The sequence below is a fragment of the Colletes latitarsis genome, chromosome 1 (assembly GCF_051014445.1).
Source record: "Colletes latitarsis isolate SP2378_abdomen chromosome 1, iyColLati1, whole genome shotgun sequence".
In the NCBI taxonomy this organism is placed as follows: Eukaryota; Metazoa; Arthropoda; class Insecta; order Hymenoptera; family Colletidae; genus Colletes; species Colletes latitarsis.
Genome location: NC_135134.1, coordinates 48,268,283 through 48,294,404, shown reverse-complemented (window position 1 = coordinate 48,294,404; position 26,122 = coordinate 48,268,283). Strand labels below are relative to the sequence as shown.

Genomic DNA, 26,122 nt, shown 5'->3' with positions numbered 1-26,122 from the left:
ACATAAATAAGTGGATAAAACTGTTTTCGTAAGCTCCAAAAGTTTCTTAAACCCTTTGGCACAACGCCTATTGTGCTTAATAGATCCGCGCTCGTTTAAATCCTCAAAGCCTGCTGCCTTGGCAGCGAGAAACACCTCAACTATTTTGTAAAAGGATATAAGGCTTACGCTCGTAAGCTACGGCGAGTATTAAATGCGAAATCCAGGATCGGCAGGAGTTTCCATAAGTATTAAATATAAGAATACGTGGGAAGTTTCCGACGATCTTAAGAACGAGCGTGGTTTCGGTGTACATTGTCGCAGAAGTCGAATCACGTGGCGCAACAGCGCCCGTGCTTTAACGTTGTTAGTGTCTCGCTAACAATTAACGATGAATCGAGGTTGCGTCGTCTCCTTTTATATCCTCGCCTCTTTCGAACTCGTTAGTGAGCCACGATATAGGCGACGTCGTTAGGAACGTTTAGCGTAATCTGATTTCTAAGTCGAATAAAATCAGTATCTAGTCTCGAAAGGTCTCGGGACGATACCAAAAAATGCTTGTATGGCACACGCCATTTTCTCCAGATCAAAGTAAATATAATTTATTCGTAAAATTGAATGTTGCCACTGGCAAAGGAAAAATTAAGTATCGTCTAATTCGTCGCGAATTTATATCGAATTAATACATTCGCCAATAAGTTGTTTCGCTTAAATAATTGCTATCTTCGATCGAAATGGCACCGAAGCGATGGAAAGTGTCGTGACGTATTCCACGCCGTTAATTTATTTCAGCCGTTACGAAGGTGTACTGTCAATCAGCCTAACTTGTTTATCTAGGAGGCCTGTTTCTAGCGATACCTATCTTTCGATTGAAATAAGATTTTGCAACGTTTCTGTTCCTACATAACCTTAAAAGCGTATATTATGAGCGTGTTAACTGATCATTAAATTGCTACGTATACTTTTCCCACAAAAAATTCACAACCTTTTCCTTCGACCTCCACGGTGATGTAACCCCCTTAAAATTCTCGCAGGTATTAGCATGAGTCGTGTAACCTGCAAACGTGGCTCGAGAGAAGACGATCTCTGTTTTATAATGTAACCGTTCATAAAAAAAAAAAGCACCACGCTTATGTTCCACGGACGTATAGCCAGTTTCTGCACGATTGGTTCTACTAAAAAATACCCTACTATATATATCTTTTTACCCACCCCAGAAAGGTGATATACATTTCACGTTAAATAATTGAAACGAATTGCAGAAGGTGTAAATATTATTTGTTAGATAATATATATTCTAATTCAAAGAAGAACAGAATTTTGACGCAACAGTCAACGTAACGAGTTTCGCTAAAAATACGTGCGATCGATGATCTGTGAATATAATTTTAATTGTAAAAATCGCGTGTCTTGGTTACACGGTCGTTGTTATCGATGCATTTTTCCACGGAATCACGGCAGGGAAAACAGAGACGGGACAACGCGTCGATTGCACAACGCGAAGAAAGTTATCTGGAGCAACGGTGAAACACTCGAGAGGAAAAGACATTGGGATCGACGCGATCCTTTCTGCCTCCTCGCCGCGATCCACCTTACCGCGCCTACTAATTATCGCGCGTGCCAAACAAAGGATGTTCCGCGCGTTTTTATTCCGAAAGAGAAGACGGCGTTAGGCACACAGGAAGTAGGTCAGTGCCGCGATCAGTCTTCCCCGCGTGTTCTCTCTTCCTCGCGTATCTTTCGAATTAGCTCGTTAGAGAGACCAGAATGCTGTCACCGCTTTCCCTTTCCGCGACTTTTGCAATTGCGTAACAACTGCGGACCCCTTGATACGTTGCGCGTCGCCTTACAACTCTATTCCTCGTCGCGCGGACAAAATAAACAAATAAAACGCGACAATACAATATTATAATAATTTGGGAACAGCAAGAGCTGGGGAAAAAGCAGAAAATTTATAACTGCTGTATCGACAGAAACAAAAGAAAGAGAATTTTGACCAAAAACTGGGACTCCACGTGAGAGTCCTATCGTCAAAAACACCGAGAAAGAGACAGGTTCGCGTCCCGATGACACACTACCAAAAAGAACCACGCGTCGCGACGCGACGCGCATAAAACTGGCCCGTCGACGGTGCTCGGGGGCCCGATGCACCGCGGTACAAAGAGCTTTCGGGGGCAGCGATCTTCGAACGCGAGGACGAGAGAGACGGACGATTTCGATCTCGCGGTCCGTATAATTTCATTAAACTGGCACGAAGCAAAAAACTTTGGGACACGATTTGCCTCTTCGAGATCGAGAGTGGACTGACGAGGGAACGGACAGCGGGCGTTGTTGAACAAAGAGGAACGGGACAACGGGAGGAAGCGAGGGAGAAAGACGAAAGAAAACCCGGCGAACGAGCAAGAGCAAGGTACTCGCGGACGCAAGTCATCGGCAGAGGTGGGCATATTTTATTCACGATAAAGAATAAATTACAGGATTTGTTCATCGGTACAAAACAACGATTTTAGTCGATGAAAAGTTATTCCTCGTCCGCTGGCAAACACCAGCGTTCCTTGGAGCAAATTTATTGGAACGACTCTATGTATATTCAATTTAACGCGGAAGTAATAATAATTTCCAATTTCAAATAATAATGAAATTGATTTTGATTCTTCGTGAAAGAACAAGTCGAAAAGAAAGGATGAAACTTTTTCGTACGAGGCCTCGTTTTCGATAAAATCGAGTTCGAAGGAGTCGGACATCGGCGTAAGTAGAATCGGTGCTCATGATCAGACGCGCCAGCTACCTTTTTAAATGCCATTATCTCGAGAACGACGCATCGTAAGAAAAATTGTTATTCTACGTGTTCGACTTATTTTACTACGAGTTGTCAATTAACAAATATTAATTTGTGCAACCACCATGCCTAAGCTTACAAGACACATAATCTCGTATATACGTTTAATCTACAAAAGAAAAATATTCAATTTAACAGTTCGATGTAAGAGTGGCAGATAAGAATTGTATACACACGAGGGACCGAATATCTGAGATTAACTGGTACCGCGTGGAATTTTGGAGATACGTGGGAGGAATGTATGCTGTATGTGTGAATTCTGCGATAGGATAATCGGGTCTGCCCGCAAGGCGAGTGAAATGGCACTTTCCGTCGCGTACGTATTTAGGTAGCGAAACTATATAAAATTCTCGCGTAATTCGCGTCTCCAAATTCCCTTCCTTTTTGAATTTCGTCTTCGCGGGCCTGTCGGGCCCCAGTGCGCGCGCACGTGCTGGACGCGCGAGGGCCAACGGGGCCCGTCTCGCTGCACGCGCGCGAACGAAGGCGAAAGGATGAAGCCCAGGCCTCGGCTAGAAAGAAACGGCTGCGCAGAGCAGTAGACACGGTCTTGAATCTTGACCTAGGACACGCACCGCCGACTACGTCACAGTTCGACGTACTACGAAGGCTCTCTTACGCGCCGCCGCCGTCGCTGCCACGCTCGACATTCACACGGTTCGCCCAGGATGGAAAGGTCGGACCGCGGAGCGAGGTCGGGGTTTTTCCTTGAACGGCACCCGAGAAAATTCACTCGCCGCGTGAGAGATACGCGCGCGCCATTTCTGCGGATCTTTTTGCATGCGACGTCGCCCCGGTCGCGTCCAGCGTCGGGACGTTGCTACCACGGACGACTTTGTATCGCTGACACGTTCGCGGTTCGGATCGATTGACCCTTTCATGCTCGTTGCAGCCGTACGACCACATTCAGAATTATGAAAGGAAGTATTATCGCCGTCTGTACCGTGGCTTAAGCCGGAGGTCGCTACCCCACACTGATCGCGTTAACATTTAGCGGAGTATTTTAAAAAATATGGTTTCGTTACTTTTGACAGAAAAATTATGAGAGGTACAATTATCGTTGAGTTTACGGTAAAGAGATCGTTAATCCAGAACTTAAATCGAAATTGAAATGGACTTTCGATCCAAAGTTAGTCCGGAACACTTTCGATCCAGAGTTAAAAATTCGACGTAAATCGAAACGGGTGTCACCGATTAGATTCGACGATTGCACGCAGTCGAATTATCTCTTTAAGTACGCTTCTCGAAAGATGATAAAAAGGAAGATACTCCTCATTGATAATAACGCGAAGAAATCAAGACCTTCGCGCTCGACTGATTACGTAACGGAAGGTCAGCAGAGTGAAGACGTTCCAATGAACTCCAAGGGAAATCAATCGAGTGTATAGTATCGATGCCAACCTTCCACCCACAATTTGCTAGCCTCTGATGTCTAAATCGATAACACTTTTAATTCGAAGCTTTGTAGACCGTGACAATAGCATTTAGTAGCATCCGTCTTTACGCATGAATATACACATATTCTAGGTTGCGCTCAGTAACACGAACCCGAGCATTTATACCACTTCGAATTAACACGACGCAATGAATAGGTTATTAACTAATTAATTAAATGATTGCGCGTCGTTTGATGTCTCTTCTATTCTCGTCCAGCGCAGAGACCGTTCCGAGCGAATTTTGAACAAACTATTATTCGTATATAAATTAACCGCTATACATAATCTAATTTTAGTCGTAATTTTATTCCTTTCCATTCTGTACTCCAAACATACCTCCCTTTACTCACTTGGAAAAACTTTGCATTTTCACGAAACTTTAGGAACAACCGCGAGTTTGAGAAACTTTTAATCTAAAATTATGCATTTCAGTGACAAATGTTCGAAACGAAAAAGACTGGGTAAAATTGGATCTACGGTTTATCCAGTAAACAACAAAGTGGGTTTCCTTGAAAAAAATTTCTCAAAAATACGAAGACGAAGATTTTCAGTGGAATTCTGAAAAATACGAGCAGAACTCGAATCGTTCGAACGTGCCCCATAGTCCCGAAGACGCTCCCGGTCGAATTCCATCGTGGCGTCGATGGGAGAGCGACGACGACGCTTTCCTCGTCCGGACGGAAGTGCCACGTCGAGTGCATTGTTGCGAGCCGAGTGCACGAGACACGCGGATTGGCCAAATAGAGCGAGAGAGACTCGTGAGTACGGGCTGGCTGTGCTCGTGAACACGCCGGTGTGTACGTACAAGTACGAAGCACGGTGTGGGGGAGTGTAGGTGGTTCGGTTGCGAACCACTTCCTCCCGGGACGTGTGCGGTCTTCGAATAATCGGATACTCGTGCGTGCTGCATCGGGGAAAGGATGTGCACCGTTGTAAAGAGAGGCACAAAAATTAAAAAAAATAAAAAAAGGAAAGAAATACACGGTGGAAGACAAGGGGAGAAAGAGATAAAAAGAGAAGAGTCGCTCGATGCTCGAATAACACTTCTTTGTACTCTTTTCATAAAGCGTCGGCGGTCCCCGTGGCCGCTTTTACGCATGAAATAATACGCGCGTGGAAACTCGATAATACGGAGGCGGGCACGTTTAATCACGAGACACGAAACACGGTACGCCTCGCGACGATCGGTATCGACGAGGGGCGACGAACCGAACCAGACGTGTCCTCGCCGAGGGGAGGTCAGGATTCAGGAGTAGAACCTAGCCTTGGAATATTTCGACTCTCAGCTATTTTTATAAAAAATAGTAATCCAATTGAAGCAAATGAAATAAAATACAAAAGGTTTCCTGGTACTTTGGAACAAGGTGCTATTCGTCCCTTCTGTTCAAACTAGAACTGAATCTGTTCCTATAATAAGAGCCAACTAGAATACGCTCGTATCTGTTCAGATTTTTTTTAGTTGAGGGAAAAAGGGACCAAGATGCACGCGTCGATCGTCGAGGATCGCACGCAGAAGCGTTTTGCACGGGAATCGTTCGCTCACGAGCGCCGAGAAAACGTTAGCGCGCGACACGCGCGATGCTCTATCGTGTCGTGTGGAATTTCGCCAAGCCCGACTACGTAGCGGAGAGAGCCGGTATTCGCGGCCGCTACTATACGTCTCGGGGTATAAAGAGAGGAAAAGGAAGGAGACGGGACAAAGGTCTGACAAAGGAGAAGGAGGCGGAGGAGTAGGCGATGGCGAAGGAGACGGAAGGCCACCGCGCCTGAGGGAAGAAAAGCGACGAGCACGAGGTTAGGTGAACCCTCGTCGACCGCTCGTGTGCACGTCGTTCGGTGGATATTCGATATCCCACGTGTATCCCCGAGTATTGGGTCCCCGTCCTGCTGGTGCACGACAAACAAAGACATTTTCCACTTCCGATGAGGCCCGTCGAGCTCGAAACCTCCCTACCGCCGCGAAACTCTATCTTATCCTGTCTCCGGGGATCGACGAGACTCGCTGCGCGCGGAACCATGATGAATCGATGGATCAGCCATCGATCAACTGACACTTTCCACGGGGAAATCCGTTTCGCTGACGGAAAACTTTAAATTCTTAACGATGCTTCCTCGATATATTGAAAAACAGGGTGAAAGATTTTATTTAAACACGAAAAATTAATAAAGACACTATAGTTCTCTATTCTATACTGTCAGGAGTAACAAGACGATAATCGTAAATCTCACTTGTCTCGACAAAGTAGAGTAGGTAATTGATTGCCACCTGATGCAATGAAACAAGCTTCGTACAGCTAATTAGTTTTCTCATTGCTTGTTAAAAATTGTGGAGTAAAACCTCAACATATACATACTTGTGTATTTAATTGCAAATAAACTTCGAGTTCTTATCTGCGTATCCGTTTCGATGTTCGAAGAAACGCACGACCTCGCTGTATCGCGATGGCTACCTTTGCTCGTGGCGATCGACTGAGCCAATATCACGATTAATCTATTCGTCGACAACTTACGATCCCTGCATACGCATCGTCGAGGCTCCAGAAGGTTCGTCCATTTTTCACGAACGAACTCTGAATTCGTAACAAAGAGCAGAGAGTCGGAATGGGTCCGATACGCTCGCACGAGTTTACATAGACGCGACACGATGCACGCCTGACCTACGGTCAGGTTTAACGTCCCTATTAGCGGATGTCATTTGAATGGGAATGTAATAAAAGTCGCGTGCAGCATAATTTAATTCAAGGTCGTGCACACTCGCGTCCAGGCAGATGCAGAAGAACGCGATTAACCAGCGTCGTGCGCGCGCGTACAATCGCGCGTACGTAATCGCACACGCGGCTTTTTTATCCGAGGAATAATATTTCGTGGGACTCCGTTACCGAAAGAATCCACCACCGACCGCCCAGCGCGCATGATTACGCGATACGCATAATTGCGTTCAATGAGAAATTCGCGTCTTTCGCCTCGATTCTCCCCTCCCACCGGTCGCCTCGTTCTGCCATTCCAGCGATCAACTTTCGAGACCTCGGGTACGATTGACTCGCATTCGCGTCGGAACGACGATAAATTTCGGGATCAGTCGGCGGGAATTATAACTCGGCGAGTTTATTAAGAGCATTTTTGCATTGGGAACAGGATTTCGCATCGCAGACTACGGTCAAAAAATTCCTGGACCGCGTTGAGGATGTTTCATAACGACTGCCACTTTGGCGAAAAGAGTTCGTACGAAGATATTTAGCCGCCAGGTATAGCCGTTTCGATATTCTGATAACTCTTGACCACCTAGACGAAGACATTTTTATTCCCGAGATCTTCGTTCGTGGATCCAATAAATTTTAACGAGGGCTTCGGAGGTACAATATGTTGTAAAATGTTTCACCGATACAACCTATATATTGAAATATAATAGAGACCTCGTGATAGTAACTTAAGCATAGATAAGCGAGTAGCAGGGATGCGACCAAGCTATCACCTAGATTTATACTCCAGTTAACGATTGTATGATAATGTTTAAAATAAGCGGGACTATGGAAGCATGCCAAGGTCCAACATCCAACCAAATGCAGGAGTCTCGCTTGAGCTGTGCTGTAACGTTTGCTGCTACAACTTCGAACAGATTCAACAAAAAACATAGTTTGATTTTTCTCATACGCTAAGTTAAAACATTTAACGTTGATTCTAGCCACTGTAATCAATTATTGTGTGAAACGAGTAAAAGTATGGAAGGAGGACGAGAGGCCCGATGTCGGAAGAAGTCCAAGGATTTTATTTGGCTCGTTGATCTGAACGCGTTCGAAGGTTTTTCGAGGGCCGTAGGACACGGTCCGAAAGGAAGAAACAGGCCTCGACGAGATACCGGAGGGCGGTTCGGAAGGCGAGCGACCTCTGGTCGAGGGTAGTCGGTGCACATGGCAGACAGAATAAATAAAAAACGAGAGAAACCGCTCATTTCAGCCAACGCGCTGTAAACATCTGCTAGGCGGGGGCACGTTGGCCTGCCAGTGACTCTCAACCGACGTCGGCATAAACTGCGAAAGAATGTTCGAATCTGGTGGGCAGACTCTCCTTCACCCAATAATTACCGCATTAATCCTTTTTTCAAAACTAACACGTATCCTCTTATAATGTATTCAGAATAAATATCCGTTGGGCATCGCGAGAAATTACCACTAAACGTGCATATGTAATTTTAAGCAAGATTTGAAAAAACGAGTAACATTAAACGCAGAAAGTTATTAAATTTCATACACGTGGATAATGAAAATATAAAAATGACCACGCAAGATTATTCGAGTGATTTAAAGTGAAAAAGTAAATTGGTGCTCCGTAATATTTTTCATTATCAGTAAAAAATATTTATTCTGAACGTGGAATATGGAATAACGGGCAAGTTTATGTGTTCCAAATACATCGAGAGAGCCATTTTTCTAGAAAACGGGTTTTTCAAGACGGTACTCGAGATTTCTCGGAAACTATTAGTCCAATCAGCCTTAGCCTCTGCATGCACACGTAACACATATCCCTTTTGAAGCGAAGTTAGGACGATCGTAAAACCACGAGAGCCTTCCTTAATATTATAAACATAAGCCCCGAGAAACATGGAAATTCCTAATTTGTTTCGTGTGTTTTCTCTCAACTTTTGACAAATTTATATTTAAAACTAAAACTTGCATGAAGCTACCCTACAAATTTCAATAATGTGGGTTTAATAGTTTCGATGGAATAGAAAATAGATCACACGTCGATTATTCTTCATTCTTTTTTAACGATGTTGCAACACTAATAATTGAAGGGGCATATTTCTTAATATAGGTTAAGTATGAAATGGCTTTTCGTAAAGAGCAAAGGCTCTTTGGAAAGTTATCGTTTCCAAATATAAGTAATGGCCACTCTGATAGGATGACTGACAAATTAGGCTCCACAGCGTCGTACACGAACCTTTAAGAAGTCTTTTACGGCAACTTCTGCTTATCTCTGAATTTCTCTCTACCCCCAGATCTCGTTTCACCCTCAACTTATACGCCACACTAATCCACGCTCCAATTTACTTTGAATCACGCTATGTTTCCTTTTACTCCTACCAGCTCGTTCCACTTAAAATAAACTAAAATAATTTAAATAAATATTAATCAATCGTACGATAACGAATCTGTTTTCTAATCGAGATACGAAAAATTCTCCTTTAATTGTATCATCGTATTTTCGACATCGTCGACTATTATCATCCCAGGCCAATAAACGTGCACCTCCTTAAGGTTCTCTCCCTCGTCTGCGATATTCGGCTACCTTGGCATCGTCTCTGCCTCTTCCTCCGGTTCTCTTTTCCTCTCCCGCGAGGGTTAAGTGTCGATCGAGTTTCAAGCATGAGAACGGAAAGGCCCGGTGTGGGTCGGCAGCTGCTTCGGAGGCCAACAAAGGCAACAACCACCGCCACCGTCCGCGTCACGGGTTCCTATGCTATTCCTCCACCGTCTATTGGCCTCCGGTTATTGCCACTGATTTTTCTTTCTCTCGTTCGGGATCGTCTGTGCTCGAGAGACACAGAACGAACCCCGCAAGCACGCCTTTATTTCGCCGTTTCTCGAGGTCGACGAAGGGTCTCTCGTCGGTACGGAGAAAGCGCGGGAAGTTTCGACATCGTCGACCGCAAATTGAACCCGTGGAGGAACGGGTTGGCCTCGCGAACGAAAACAGAATCGGAGTGCGTGACAAAGTATGTCGTTAACAACGAGAGAATGAAATTTCGCTGGCGTTCGCCGGTGTAAAGTTCCACTTACGACGGAAGCTCTTAATTTTGCGGCCGACTTTGCGGCGGAAAGAAAAGGGACGGACTTTCTGAAAACAACAATGACCAGAAGTCCCGGTTCGTCTCAAGCTCTTGACCGTATCCGTTCGTCCGAGCCTCCGAAACTGTTTTCGACGTAATTGCCGTTTTCCTCTTCTCTGGGACTTATGGCCGTCGACTCGACGCGTAGAACCACAAAACTTGGTCGTCGCGGTGCCCCATAATTGCTCCGAAACGTACGGGGGACTTTCTAGGTTCTAACGTTATTTATTATTTAAAGTTAAACGAACGCTCGAGGCATTTGCAATACCACTGAAACACGTAGTTTCTTAAACTCGACAATTACTCGAGTAGTAAAATGTTTACTATGATTTGGACGATCGATTTAAGTGTTAATTAATTTAAACGGAAATACCAGCGAGCAATTTCGACGAAACGACTCTGTTACAAAATATTTCGATAGGTTAAAGTCCACTTTATTACCACTACGCCGATAATCGAATTTAGCGAAGTCAGTCTGTAATTTCGGAGCGCCGTTGCAGCTATTTTATTGCTTCGCGAATCGAACAAAACTTTCAATGCGAACGATCGATCGTCAACACGCATGGAAACATGTTTCTAGCACGGAGATTTCCATTATCCGAGAAATGTTATGCTCCGTGAGCAACGTGTACAAAAGAAGCGGCACAATATGAGCTCGCAGTTGTAAATTCGTCAAGAGCAAATAAAGATCTTATATACTAACACTCGGGATTCCCCCCCCATCCGTTGTATCTCCGAAGTTTGACCACACCGAGCGAGCGAGTCGTAAAATCCCCGGAAAAGATTCCTCCCGTCTGCTCGGTGCTTTTTACGAAGACGCGTGAACAGCGCCGGGGTCCGTACGGGTCTATTAACACGGTTTCATCGTCGACACAAATCTTCCATTTCGGTGGAAAAAGTAGTGTGATCTGGGCGGGCAACGGGCACGTGCTAGCACGCGATAGAAAGAAGAATTCCTAGACCATAGCCTGTACTATTTAGAAACGAAACTTTGAACGTTTCACGGGAGCCAAATGCATCGTCGTTAGTAAAATGGATTTTGTGTAATACAATTTAAGAAACATATTTAAACGAAACAAGCTGTTTCGAAAATTGCATGCAATCTGTGGTGTACGCGTGTGCGTGGAGGGCACGTCCAACGTTTCCTTCGTTACAGTTGCTCTACAAATAACAAATACGCGCGCTCGGGACGTTTATCTCGGCTGCCGGCTACAAATAAACGAGCTCGATAACCGCGTTCGCCTATTTCGCTAAACAAACAAAACTGTCCTACGGCAGTTGGCACGCGTTCCCGTCTTTACACACCGTTGACGGAGAAAGTTTTGCGCCTACTGCAACCTATAATCGGCGAACGAGAGCCACGTAGAAGGCTCCTCTTCGCGTATCGAGTGCGTGTCACGGTTAACAGAATCGGGGGACGGTTAATAACGACGCCTTTTCCTTCCCTTTTGCTGGCGGGTTGCTCGCGGTGGGAGTCGTTCGACGCTAACGACCTGGATAACCAGCCGTGATGTTTCCAAAGTAACGTCATCGTTCGCCGCGATGCGACACGAGGCGACGAGTCTGGCGACGGAGTCGCTCATTACAACTTCCGGTCCAGGAGAGCGAGCCAGAAAGAGCGCGGTGGGCGAGACAAGGACCGTGAGACGCGAATCGTGGACCGTGGACGTGGGAGGGGGAGGAGAGAGGAGAGAATCAGCAGCACGACGGACCCGAGCAGCTGGAGAGAACGAGACGGCGAGGGCGAGCGAGAGGAAAAGAGAATCGAGCGAAAATGCTCAACAAATAGCCACATCCTCATAATGGAACGGCGTATCAAACTCATTAGACGTCGTTATTGAATCGACACGATTACGTTCCGCAGAAAGATCCGATCTTCCCGTTAAAACCGAACGATCGACCGCGCGGACGGTGGTCGCCCGAGACTACGGAGTTTATTACTGCGAATTCTCTCCAAGTGTTGCTGGCTACCGTGACACTATCAAGGAGACCTACGATCGTCCAAACTCGTGTAATTGCATTTTACCGATTCTACCCCACCACCTATTCTATTTCGAATGAAACGGAGTCCTGTTTCGGTATTCTTATCGAAAAGAAACGCACGCAAATTGCATAGAACCGTGATCCCCAACGGGATTATTTCGAATTTGATATTTTCGGGAAACAGTTGACAGCTAATGACTTAATCGGACACCGAGTAAAATTTCGTCATCCTTATCTCCCCTCGAGGCTCTCGGTTGACGAACCTAGGTCACATTTGACCCAGCGCTTAAAACTGTTCCTTACGGATTTTAATCAAACTTCGACAGATATTTATCGTAGACGTTATCGAACTGGAACGACCGGCTTATGTACGGAAAGCAAATCTTGCGTACATAAGTATTTAATCGAAGAAAATACGTGCAATGGACCGAGTTTCTGAAATTTCGACGATAATATGAAAGATATAAATAAATTTCAATTTCTCGGATCGGTAACTCATTAGTAACCTGAGTCACTGTCGGTCATATGTCGAATCGTAACGGCCAGGCTTCGAGCCAGCAGTTCCAGGAAGCGGTGGGGACAACTTTGTGACATTACGGGAGGAAAAAATCGCGACACATCGAAAGGATTCACTGTATAGGTGCACGCGTGCCACGTAGCTGCAACGCAGAGGCAAAGGCTCGCGCGGTGCGTGTTACGCGCGTTAGAGAGATTTAGGCATGCGAGATACGGGAACTCGGGTCGCGTTATAGCAATGATTCATGCTCGGGTACGTTAAACTGGTTTCGAGGCGGGCTGCAGCCGTTGGAGAAAAAAAAAATCATGTCCCGATCTACGAGACACAATGCAACGTTAGAGAGAAAACAGGGCCCCCTGGACTTATGTAGATCCGCAACCCCGGCTAGGCTTTCAGCGGTCGCAGGGTGTACCGTCTGGGAAAGCAGGAAGCGAATATTTTATGTAAGAACGGAAAACTGTAGTTCACCGACCGTCGTGTGGTTCCCGCTCAAAGAAAATGTTCGAAAACGTTCGGCGAGTAACGCGAGATTTGTATTACGCTCGCTGTTATCTCGAGCGTTATGTCTCATGCTCGCCCGATGGTAGTGCTTCGAGAACGAATTCTACAGAATATTCTATTATATAAACAGACTCGTCCAAAAGAGAAAATAGTTTATTATCAAATACCATTTAAAATACAAATACGAATGAAATTAGAAAATTGCCGGGGAACATGTCACGAAGTTATCCACGCTATTTCATAAAACTTCCTGTATCGTACTAATCGTAATTTCACTCGTTCTTACTGTTCTTTTTTTTTAAATAAAATTTAGTCAAATATGTATCGTCTCTCGATGAGGAAAGATTGTTGGAAAATGCTTCGTTCGATACGAAGAACCTTCTTCCGAGTTACGTAATCTGTGGGACACCTTTTATAGAAGCGTTACTCGAACCCGTAACTATATTTAAACTTTAACAAATGTATAATCGAATGTTTCTCGATCAGAATGACGCGAAAGTTTGATCGATAATTGGAGATAAATGGAAATTGTTTCAACGATAACGTCGCTCCGTGCATCGAGTGTAGTCGCTTCTACGCGCGTTTTGGTCGCACGACACCATGTCAGCGGATCTCAAACCGCGCGACACGGCCCAACAGAGGATGCGAGAAAGCCCAGGCGAACGGAAGGGACGATAAGCACGTACGGAAATCCGTCGCGGGTTCTGAATTTAAAACACGGATAGTCTTGACACCGTTCTAGGTGTCCGTCTAATGTTATTGGACGGTCAATATTAGTGCGTCTCGCGCGATGACCGCAGACCTCGTGCGGCTTCCTTTTATACGCCATCATTTTCTCTTACGTCGAGGATAAAGTAAATTATAAACAATGAACGAATAAATTCGTTGGTCTAGGTTATTCTCCCTTGGGCAATATCAATTTTAAAAAGGTAGTTGTAATAACAAATAATAGATTAATAAGAATCTAGACGTCAGAAAAAGATAATAAAATAAGTAATAAATTCGATTTACCAAATAATGGACTCAGACCAGTCTCATAATTCCTGACACTAATTACCCAGAATTAAAAGAAATAAATTGCTGCGAAGAAACTTTGAAAAGAGAATCTCATCTACGTGAAACGAAAAGTGTTGCAAAAAGGTGAGACAGATGAAAATTATATATACGGCGTGTTGTACATGCGATAGCGAGGTGTCAGAGGAACAATTTTGGCATCGGAGGAACGATCCGCCGTTGCCAGGTACGTTATTCAGATATAATAAAACGCTATCGATCAGATACCGGGGACCAAGCTACGTTGCTCTAGCGCATCGTGGAAAATGATATCGATGAAATAAAGCACGCGAGACATTGAACTCGACCGAAAAAGAGGGACTCTACGTCATCCTACCACATTATTTTCTAGCTGTATTCTTAACGGTACCGCCACGATAAGAGAAATTAGAGGCAAATAAAATGATTTCTCCTATTTGTTTGTTCAATTTACGCCTCTTCGATTTGTCTTCGTGTACCAAAATATTTTGTTTAAATCATTCCGTTGACCTCTTATCATACTTCTAATTTCACGCTACCTTCTTATGTATCTGCCAACTATTTCATACGTATCTCGGTCAACTCGTAATTTTATCACTTAGAATTTCCCACAACTTTGTGTTTTAATACGTTAAAATATGTTACGTACAGAATTAAAAGAAGATATATCGAATGCGCATATGCGCGATAAGCAGACGTAAAATTTCGTACTTTAATCGTGAATTTGTAATTTTCAATTGTGAATAAGATTTCGACTGAAAAGAATGCAGAGGAGCACGCGCGATTTTTACCGATTTCTAATTCAACGTACGTACGCAAGATATGCCAAGTTGTTCGGGCAACCGTCCAATTTCGACTTTGCAAAATTGTATCGAGCGGGGTAAATTGCGCGCGCGTTTGTACGTGACGACAGATGCGCCGATGGCCAAGAGCGAGGCGTAGATGATCGATCGACGGCACGTGCTATCATCGATAGCCGTCCCTTCCGCGTGCATTTACAAGCGTTCTATATTCCACTGAACTTTCCCTTCGACGTATCGAGTGACAGCACGCGAAACGCGGCGAAAAAAATATTGGTATTACTCCAACAATGCGTCAACTTCTATCGCGATCGGCCAACGGGAAAAAAACAATCCGATAAAAATTGCAAACGGCACGATCGAATGCTTTCGAACGAAAAGAGAGCCGTTTTCGCTATCTTCGAGAACTATCGGTAAAAGCGCGAATCTCACGACCGTAGACACGGGTAGAGGCCGCAAAAGACTGTATTGATCGCAGCGATCAGACTTGCAAGATTATTTATTGTGCGCGCGATCTCTGACAGCCTTAAGATTTAAATGGCAAGCCACGTGGCGCCGCGTCGCGGTCAATCGGGTTTTCTCAATTTCGAAACGCATTACGGAACGAACGAATCGCGTCCCACATAGAGGTGTGACTATCGATTATCGATAAGTTATCGATATATCAATGAAATATTGTTAAATCGAACGCGGGGAAAATGTGACGTATCAATTAGGAGCGAATGCTATGAAATTTGTGGCTCCTCGCGCGTTCCGCCGTGACATTTCTTGAGAATAGAAGAATATTATTTATTATGTTTTTTTAGAGATTGTAAAGAAACAGGCTCGGGATGGAAATTCAATAGAAAGATTATCTTTTCACAGCGCGTTTCTAAGGCATCGCCACGTTTTCTACCTCGAGACGTCTCGCGACTCGCGTGCTCGATAAAACGCTACGAACGAAAATTGTTTTTTCATCGTCGGTGAACGTCCTGAATATAGAATAAAGTTACTGGACACGACTTATCGGTTGCTGCGAGCGTAAAAAGATCGGAAGTAGCAGCGCAGCGACCGAGTCACGTACGCGTCCGTTACTTTTGTATCTGGCCGTTGCTTTAACATATGGAAGGACGAACGGGCTCGTAAAACTCTCCACCCTAATGTTTTGTTTGAAATTCTCCAAGTTTAACGGTCGTTGACGTTTCGTGCCCTCTGGTGAGCAGCCGACTGGCAGCTACCGTAAACACAGCTTAATCTTGACAGTACGAGATAATAACTAACTACAATCTCCGCGTTTCGTGAATCGTCTGGCGCGCTATTATCGATAAAATTACGCAGAAACGACCCGTTTTAATTGCAACTCGTCGACCCGTTACGATCGATAAAACGTATGCACGTGCTTTCACAATTATGTGAAACGTTTCTGCCCGCCATGATGAATTCTAATAACTCGCCTCGCGGGAAACATTGGAGCAGAGTATGGTCTCTATTTCTGACACCTTTCCTGGAAACCGATGGTAGAGAAAAAACTGCCCGAGGACGACGATGTCGGCGCGGATAAAAGAACGGGCGAGAGAGTTTCGAGAAACGGTCGATAGCTAGAGCGAAGGTTACGAAAAAGTTATCGAGACACCTTATTTATGAATCGTATACATATGTATGCCGTTTGGATCACGATCGTAACGCGAACTGCTTTTCTATACTTTTCTTTCTCCGTTTCTTTTTACCGTCTCCGAGAAACTAAGTTAAACGTTGGCCTCCGCGTCGCGAAGGTAGTTCGACGAGCGACCACGACCTACGACAGAGTTCACTGTACGACGATCCCGTCGCGCTTCCAAATAAATTTGCTTTTCGGAGTTAGATTGGTTTAATTGCACCATTACTTGATACCGCGTTTCTCGCAGCGTTTACGCTCACGCCCGTGCCAATGAACTGTCTGTCGGCTGCGCTATACACGACAAATTCCGGTAACGAGGAATGCAAAGTAAAGTACCGGCGAATTCGACTTACGTAAACGCGACGCTGTTCGAAACATATCTCGATGTCGTTCGTGGGTTTCTTAATCGTCTGTTATTCGACGAAAAAAAATATGTATTAAATCGACCAACGTTGGTCGAGCATTACACGCATGAAAAAAAAAGCTTTCGACATTCGCAGGTTATATCGGCGAGAGAGTACAACGAATATCTTTGTTGACGCGCAATCGTACGATTCGTGTCATTCCGAAGCTCGCTAAGCCTCGTACATACAATCACGATTTATCGAGTCACGACTTCAAGTTTACTTTTCGACTATAAAATTTATCGTCGCCCGATAAATCGTTATCGATTTTTAAAAACTCGCAACCATTTGGTCGCTGCATATGAAATGTCGTTTCCGGTCAAGTTTAAACAATACGACACTCTATTATCTATATGTGTCACATTTATGGAAACGAAACATGTTACAATATTAAATTTCGTAATAATTTCGTAATAAACAATTTATACCGGAAATGTTCGAATAACTTTTTCTTACAAATTTGTATCGCACAGTTATAATGGAACAAATAAATTCAACTGTTATATCGACTTAAGAAACGTCCAAGTTGAGTTTGGAAATTCAAAGCTGTTAGCGACATTGAACATCGAACCGCGAGGTTGACCGAAGGTGATTGTAAACAAGGAAATTTTGAAACAGATCACTGAGAACCATACACGATTCAAAATGCCCGAGAGATAACGCCACGAACGACTGTCTGTCAATTTACGATCGTTCGTCACTTTGCAAAGATTGCTGAAGCAAAGAAGTTGGATAAATCGTACGAACCGATAAAGTTCGCAAAAAATTAAGAACAATCGACAAAATGGCTGGTCACGAAATAAAAAACATAATGGTTATGCGACGATTAAACTTTACCACACTATCCTGATCTACAACTTGAAAGTTTTCTTTTCGTCGAGCGGTTGCTATAGAAAATTTTCGTTCCATCGCAACGTAGAATCTATAAAAGTAGCGTCGACGAGTTTACGACCTTCGGAACTTCTGATATTTATCGAACTGGAATAACGAAGCTGTTCGATCGTTGGAAGAAGTCACATGGAAACCGCGTCGGTTAAATATACGAAGATTTTAAAAGTGGTTTGACGCTTTTCAGATACGATTGACAAATAAATGACATTTCATGTGCATCAACGCAATATTTATACGTTTCGCCATCGGCGTGTAACACGCGCGATAGGCGAGCCCGTATTTCGCGAAGTCGCCAAGAGTCCAAGTTATGTTCGCGCTTACCTTGTCGGCCGACGATCTCCGCCACGTGCTCGCTGCTAGGCACCGGCACGCACTCGGTCATGTTCTGGCTCTTCTTAGAACGTGCCTCCTCGAAAACGCCCGCTGGTGTCGTTTGCAAAGGATCCGGATCGTTGGCTGTTCCGGTGCCGGTACCTGTGCCGGTTCCCGGGCATCCAGGAGATCCCTCGAGACCGAGCATAGATAATTCTAATGCCAATTGCAGGGCTCGTTGGTCCTCGAGGGAAGTGGCCGCACCGCCATTCGCTCCGCGATCCATTTCGCTGAACAAACTCGGCATGTTGGCTCAACTAAATATCGCGTTTTATCGCAGTGACAAAGTCAATAGTACTTATGCACGTGTGTATCGTACAGGGCGTAAATCACAGTTTCTCACTATATTTTTTCTCTCTCTTGACCGTAATCTCGCTTGTCCTCACAACCTGTGTCGTCTTTTTGTTTGCTGTATGTTCGCTCGTGGCTGAATCGTTGGCCGTTCAGAGGTGTCCACGTTAGACAGAGTCTTTAATTCGAAACGATCGGAAAAAACAATGAAAACACACGCGTGAGCGCGCGCGTGAACACACCACACACACGATTAATTAGGACGAGGGACTAGAGTGCCGCCTCACACCAACAAACTGTGCGTGGTCACGAGTAAATGTATTTAGGAAAAACAACGATGCACCGTACAAAAATAAAATCGTTGACTCGCCGGTGATCGCTCTCCGCCTTGCTCCTTTTTCGTCCGTTCCTCGGCGACGTGCGTGTATTCGAACGCACCGCGTGAGTGTTGTTCGCACACTGGAAACGTGTGGGCTACTCGTCCGTAATCTCGTGTCTCGTCCACGATCGCGCTTCCTTCTCTGGGCGATCGGTCTCTCACTCGCGCGCTTTCTTTCACCGCGTGTAAAGCCAGCGACGAAAATGGCCTTCTCGATATTTGCACTGGTCGGAACAGTTCGTAGAGGTTCGTGTTTAAAGAGCGCGACTTGCAACCGTCAAAGTCGTCGCTCCCGATGCTCGTGTTTTTATGATTATTTTTGTTCGCCTGTCCCTTTTAACCGATGTACATGTATATAATTCGTTCGTTCGTCCTCTCTCCTGTTTCTCTCCGTCTCGTTTCGCTCTCGTTTTCCCTTCGACGGGACGACGTAACGTAACGTAACGTAACGGCGCGTGATCACGTTTGGGAGCTTCGTCACCGACCGACTGACTAAAGCGTCCGAGAGCGTCGTCGCGCGACTGAAGCACTGAAAACGGAGGCAAGGGGCGCCGCGCTCTCTCTTTCGTTCCTTCTTTCTCTCTTTACCTCTCCCTCACCGCGATCTTTCCTTTCGAAGGCAGGCGCGTGCAACTACCCTCTCGCTCGTGTTACCACTGCGACTGACTGCGACGTACTGCGACTGCGGGTGCTACAGCCGGCGCGCCGCCATGTGCCGGACGCCGGCTATGCGTCCCGTTGATTGGTCGCTTCGGTCACGTGGCACCGTACCACCCCTCCCCTCCACTCTCTGGCCAACCGGCGCACAAAGTGCGAGCGCACCTACCGGCCGAAAGCGCCGCACTTCGTTCGCCTCCGGATACGGGCGCGTGCACTCGTCTCTACTGGCTTGCAACCCCCTCCGTGTTACCGCTCGTGCTCGAGCCTTCGCGAAGTTTCCCTATGGATCCGCGCTAGAACGCCGGCTGCACCACCGATTTTCCACGGCGGTGATTCCTAGCCCGGGACTGGCCGGGATCGTAGCTCCATCTCTTCGCGATGCCACGAGATGCCTGGATCGAGGGATGCAGTTTAATTCTGTCGGTGTTGGCTCTCGTAATTTAATTATTCACCGACAATATCCTTGGTACACTTATTTAAGTGCAATTTTAATCAAGGATTCGAGCACGATTCTTCCAAGAAATTGCATAGAAAATAAATTTTTACTTTATCCTTGTTTTTCTTTTACTTTTATCGACGGCTTCGAGTTGGTTTATTTATTTTTGCCGAGGGACACGCCTGTAAAATTTACATTTTAATACCATCGACGACCACGAATAAGATATCTTTCTTCGCGATTCGATTTATTATCCCTAGTGGCTCGTTTTATCACAACGCGATGGCGATACTGCATTTTCCGAGAATGTTTGTTCCATGCGTCGTATCGGTCGCGGTGAACCTCGCGATGCAACACCCTTTTCTCGCCGCAGACCCGTCAACGACCTCTGCGTGCATATAGGGTGCCTAGCAAAACCCGCTCGCCGATACTTTTTCGAGGCGCGTGCAGTCATTGCGGCACATCCGCGCAAGGGAAATGCAACAGGAAGGAAATTTACGGCTCTCGAGAAATAATAGCAAGGCATCGTTCGAGTCGTAAACCGTAGTTGGATCGTTTGAGACTCCTATCACGCCGTAAATTAGACACGACGTCAAGAGTATTTCAAAGGAAAATCTCAACTGTGCCACGTATCGATACGAAACGTACCATCCACTGTCCAAGACTGCAATTTTGTACGATTTAATTACGCCTTGCTCCGCTTGCTACATGTTTACGATCCAGCCGGTTATCCGGACAGCTTTTTACCTTTCTTTATTATTAATCGCCTTAAAACGACGTATATTCAGAATTGGACAAACGATCGATTGGGACTCGACAGAACTAGTTAGAAATTCCTATTAAATTATAACAAGAAAAGTATTTGAGTAGTGGAACACGTTCGACACTGTACATCTTAATTAACGCGTAGACTACGATGGTCACTGGTGACCGGCATTTCCGAATTCAAAATTTTGAACTCTTCTAAATTTTTCTAAATCCACTACTCTGAATATCATGATACGATCAGCGTTTAATCTATCTGTAGGTTATCGGAAGGTTTTAGCGGGATCTCCATTTATTATATGGAAATACACAAAATCCGACATTTCATATGCATCAACCTAGTACCTACGTTGACACCTATCTCTGGCGTGAGTTGCATATTTCACTCACGGTTGATTAAAGGATGCAACTGTGTAAATATCATGATTTTGTATGGGATACGTACAGGGATTAAAATGAGATGCAATGATAATCGGAACACTGTCGAAATTAGAATTAGCAAGGGGTGTGAAATTCACGGTGAGACAAATATAAACGTACGAAACGAACAGAGTCGATCTTGTTTCTACAGAAACGTTTTGACTTGCCCGTTTCGTTGTCGCAACCGTGTGCTGTAGCAACGTTGGTTAACTTTCCGTAATCGAGGCATGTATCAGGAATATCTTCGCTCCGAATCGGTTAAGCTAGGTAAAGCTTCTCCGATCCGTCGTCCTTGAACTCGATCGGCGATAATTCCACGGTCTCTACAGGACTGTTGTACCCGATTCGTCGATCTTTGCAATTTTCCCCGCAGCTTTGCAATTAACATAAGGCGCGCATCTCGGAAATCAACGATCGTGGCCGTTAATTCTTGCAGAAAAAGCCATTAAAATTCCATTCTCATCGAGGCAATTCAAGAAATGTAGCCGTTACGTGTGTTGAGGAGCACATCGTTAATAAAAGGACCGACCGGGCCCTCGGTTCGCTTTCAAGTTCGCGCTGCGATAAATTTTTAAAAGGAACCAGTTCAGAAGCACGTATAAAACCGAACGACGTAAGAACCGGCCCTCCTCCTTTCTTCTAATTGTCGAAAGTGTCCGATATGACTGACTCGGGGAAGTAATTGCCACTGCGGTACTTGTAACCTCTTAATCTGCAAATCACGGCCGCGTAGACCGTGCACCTGCGCGACTAGCGGTTCCGACGAGAGTGAAAAGGGGAATTCGGTCTAAACCGATCTAAATGCACCAAGGGACCTTGAACCGAGATGCAACCGTACTCCATTGTTCTCTGCCGACGACCCTTCGTCTTCTCCCCGGCAGCCGAGCGATTGCTCGATTTTTAGTCGGGCCTACACGATCGGGACCGTGTCTTCCATTCTCGAGGACAGCCCCAGAGACGCTCCAGAATAATTCTGGAATATCTGAAACTTTTATTACCTGCGTCCTGGTATCTGCTATACGAATATAATATATTAACGTTTATGGACAAACCCGAGCGAAAATTTGAACGCTTTTAACGTCCCGTTGTCGTAAACTTTATTTCGTTCGTGGTTTTTAACGTAAAAAAAAATGTAGGTACGTTTGATTGGTCGACGCAAAAAAATCTGTCGGTCTTTTGCGTTGGTTATTCGATCCGCCTATATACCGTTGATCGCAAAAGTGTCCGGCTACCGAGTAATTATTTATAGACTTCGATGATTTACTTCTAATTTGTACCGCGTTATGCGCGTACTAACCATTAACCGCGTCGAAGTCGTTTCTGTCGACAGTCTCGTCTGTGTATCGAAAATTTATATACGATAAAAAACCGTTTTAAATTTAATTTCCAACGAATTATGTCATTAATGATTTTACTGCGAAAGCATGTACAAGCGAGATGTTATGTATTTTATAATTGATGTATTTTAAGTTAGTCTACTTTAGATATATAATAATAAAGTTTAAGAATATTTTGTTTACTATATTGTATTTTTAGTTACTGTACTTCCGCGCGTCGAATTACTCTTTCGTTTAAAATTTATGTTATTACACGTTTCAATTTATGGATCAATATTTCCACTCATATAATAAGATGTTAGTAGATACGTAATTTACACATAAAAATATGTTCTGTGGGTTATATCGAATATTTAAAATTACTTATAAATCTGACAGTTTTTACCATTTGAAAGTCTCCTTGACTTTTTTTTAAACGGAACATGTTTTTTTCATATATGTACTCTAGTAGCTGATGCAACGACGGATTTAAGGATCTGCAGTGTCATAACCTTAAGAATGTGTCACATTCGACGGAACATATTTTTCCCGAGATATTTTTTTGCGATATCAGAAATATGCGTGTCCTTTAAGATGTTGAATTACAGCGGTTCTTACACGGATCCGTAGAGAAACGATTTTTTCATTAAAATGGATAAAATTGTAACGAAGCATAACGAATTGCGTGTATAGTTAAAAACAATTGCACGATACAAAAGGACAACCAACGGGAGCAAAATATATAAAAGTATATCTTTGTCTTTCTTTGTCTTTGTCTACATGCTCGTAATCGTTTCTACAATTTTATTTTAAATATATTTTTTAAGATTTCATAACTCTTGGAGAGGGGGGACGATCGAACGATCTCTCCCCTGAATCCGCTAAAAATCGTATATTTATGGTCGAACCGTTTCTTGATTATACGATTTCATTCGATTACACAATTTTACAGATCCACGATTAGTAGTGTCGCCAGAGTTTTGTAAAAGTTTATGTAAATCTAGCTCCTAGACTATCGAAATTTCATTAAAACCAATTGTGACTTATCAATAAAATATTACTGTAAAAAATCAAACTGTTTTCTCCTGTATGAGTTTCATTTATTATATAACATTCCACTGCCCAATTTTTAACTTTTACCTCCTCTTGCTAGCAAAACCCAGCTACGGACAAAAACAATAGGAATAATCCTAAAAGAAAAAAGATTGACAAATACGAACGAACGAAAATTAACGCCGTTAGTACGTCCGTGCATTTGCACCATTGCGGGGGCACCGAAGTACCGGTCCGCCCCATAATTTACCAGAAACCAGTGCACCATTCTACTTTTACAACATCTTGCAAGTTTCAGGCGGAAACTCTCGAAGGAACGTGGAAAATACATCCATGGATTTCGCGCTCGGAGCGAAAGCGTAAAAATGCTTGCCGGTCGAAATCGATCGAACTTTTCCATTTACCTGGACCGTGTCGCAAAAACGTATAATAAATTACACGGTCGCGGGGGGATCTATTAAACGACATTGAGAAAAATTCCGAAAACCAGCCGGGTCGTCGGCGCCACGGTCAGTCATTCGACAAATTACCTTCGGCCGTCGTGAAAGAACAAAGGTATAACCCGGTCGTGGTCAGAAACTTTCTCGCGAACGGGATCTACGCGGTCTCGTTTGGCCAAAAGGCGACTAATTTTGTTTCTCATCGTTCGACGAAAGCAACGACCCGTGCACGGTTTCTCAAGGCTGTCTCGCGGACGGCCACCTTTTAGCCACCGGAGCAGCACCTGCCGGCTTCTGGCCGAGCTCGTGCTCCCGACTCGCTCGTAAATACCTCAGCGTAATCGTGTACAGTGGTTTCGGAAACTATACTCGCGGTCGTTTCTTTTTTATCGCGGCGTCGATTAACGAGGCGACCACGGCCCCGAGACTATGGCCGATTTACACAGCGGCTGGCAGCGCCTCGTGCACCCCGTGGCGGGGTTGGTTTCTCGTCGACATGTGTACCACCGTTCGCTCGAAACCCGAGTGTGAAAATAACGTGTGCGCGCACGTGCGTGTCCGACGCTTACTCATCGATCTAATTGCCCCCGGTAATCACCGTGTAATCAGCCGATAATCGATGACGGCAATAATTCCGGTTTAATTGCGGCCGTGAGTGCCGAACGCGTTTGCGTACGCTCGCGTCGGAATCACGGTGGGCTTCCCGTACGTAATCCTCTTGGACGACGTTCGACGAAAATTCAGTCGAACGTTTTGCAGTAAGAATGCAATGTTGAGGATTTCCAGACACGCGGCAACTTTCGATCTCCGTGCAGTACTCTTCACTATACGGAGTGTTACATCTGGGAGAAATTTTAATGGGAGATTCTAGAGGCCAAAGTAAGGCGAAAATCAAGAATTAAGAATAATTCTTCTCAAGAAAATCAAAATAAGAAGAATATCAAGAATTCGTGGCCCAATCTAACTGAAATACCGACCGGAAAATTGTTCAGAGAAATTAAAAAATTACAATCGTTTTTGGTAAATAGACATACCCTCGAAATCCTAGCCATTTTCGAGAAAAAAATTCGAGTAGGTGTCTCTATTTTCACCTCGACACTGAGTGTAACTTAACGCGTTGTTGACTACAGAACCAAAACTTTGATTTTAGTACTTATGTTCATGACCTCGCTAAAATTCACGAATCCTATTCAAATTCGTTTCATGCAACGTTTCAGTCCCATGGGCGAAAAGTCCTGTCACCCATCTACGGACGACGTAGCAGTAAAAGTGTTACGGTTTACGACGATAGAAGCCGCCTCGGAGCACGACGGGGAAGGAACAGCGTCGTTTAAAAAGGTACTCGTGCCACCTAGCGTTTCGCGTTACACGTTTCAGCGGATTCGACGCGGTCTGGTTGCGCGAAAAAAATCGCAACCCCCGAGGACAAAAATGTTGCAACGTAATACTGTTCGGCCACGAATGAACACGCCGGGGCCACGCGGCGCGCACTCTCGGCTTATTACGAGCAATAACGATCCAGTCTATGGTACGTTTATATCTTATCAGGGCCTGATGTTATACATTACGCCGTATAATGGCATGCTTTAAAAACGTGTTTCTTTATGCGCCTCAACAACGAGAGCAAGCGCATCCTTGGATCCTCCGTTGCAGCCGAGAGCCACCGCGTAGATTACAGGCGTTCCTGAAACGCGGCGCGATCGAGTTCGACGGATTTCCATCTCGCGCGCGCGCCGGTCAATAATTACGATAACGAATAACAGTCCCGGGCAGCGCGGCGAAACGTGGCGGGGATGGACGGAGGGGCCAGACTCCCTACGCTCCCGGTAATGTGTCCTCGGGCCCGTGTAAGGACCCCTCCAGACGGCCAGGCATACGAGTCGGTCCCAAGGGGGCGACGCTCGTCGCTGGCACGCGCATAGTCCGACTCAGGGGCCAGGCGCCAGCAGCCCCCATCCACAGTGCTGGATTAACAACTTTTAGGCCCGATTCCAGGGGCCTACCCAAGCTCCTCTCAACGCTTTCGCTGATTTTCCACTACGAAACTAGACAAATTAATCCTCAGAGCTAGGGAAATCAATTTGAATAAGATTTATGAATGTTAACAAGGTCACAAAAATACTTAAAGAAACTTTGGGTTACGCA

The 26,122-nt window shown here is 44.9% G+C and overlaps 1 protein-coding gene across 3 annotated transcripts in view; it reads right to left on the bottom strand.

Annotated features, from left to right (window-relative positions):
• Positions 1-26,122, bottom strand: part of LOC143344625 (RNA-binding protein MEX3B-like) — a 91,988-nt gene that overhangs the window by 55,861 nt on the left and 10,005 nt on the right. For 2 of the 3 annotated variants that reach the window (XR_013080118.1, XM_076770853.1), the window contains exon 1: positions 18,167-19,529. The exons of the other annotated variant lie outside the window; for it this stretch is intronic. Coding sequence is in view for 1 of the 2 variants with exons in the window: in XM_076770853.1 (XP_076626968.1) it covers positions 18,167-18,464 (298 nt within the window). In the remaining variant the exon portion in view is untranslated. Of the gene's footprint in view, positions 1-18,166; positions 19,530-26,122 lie in introns of those variants that run through there. 3 annotated transcript variants of the gene reach the window in all.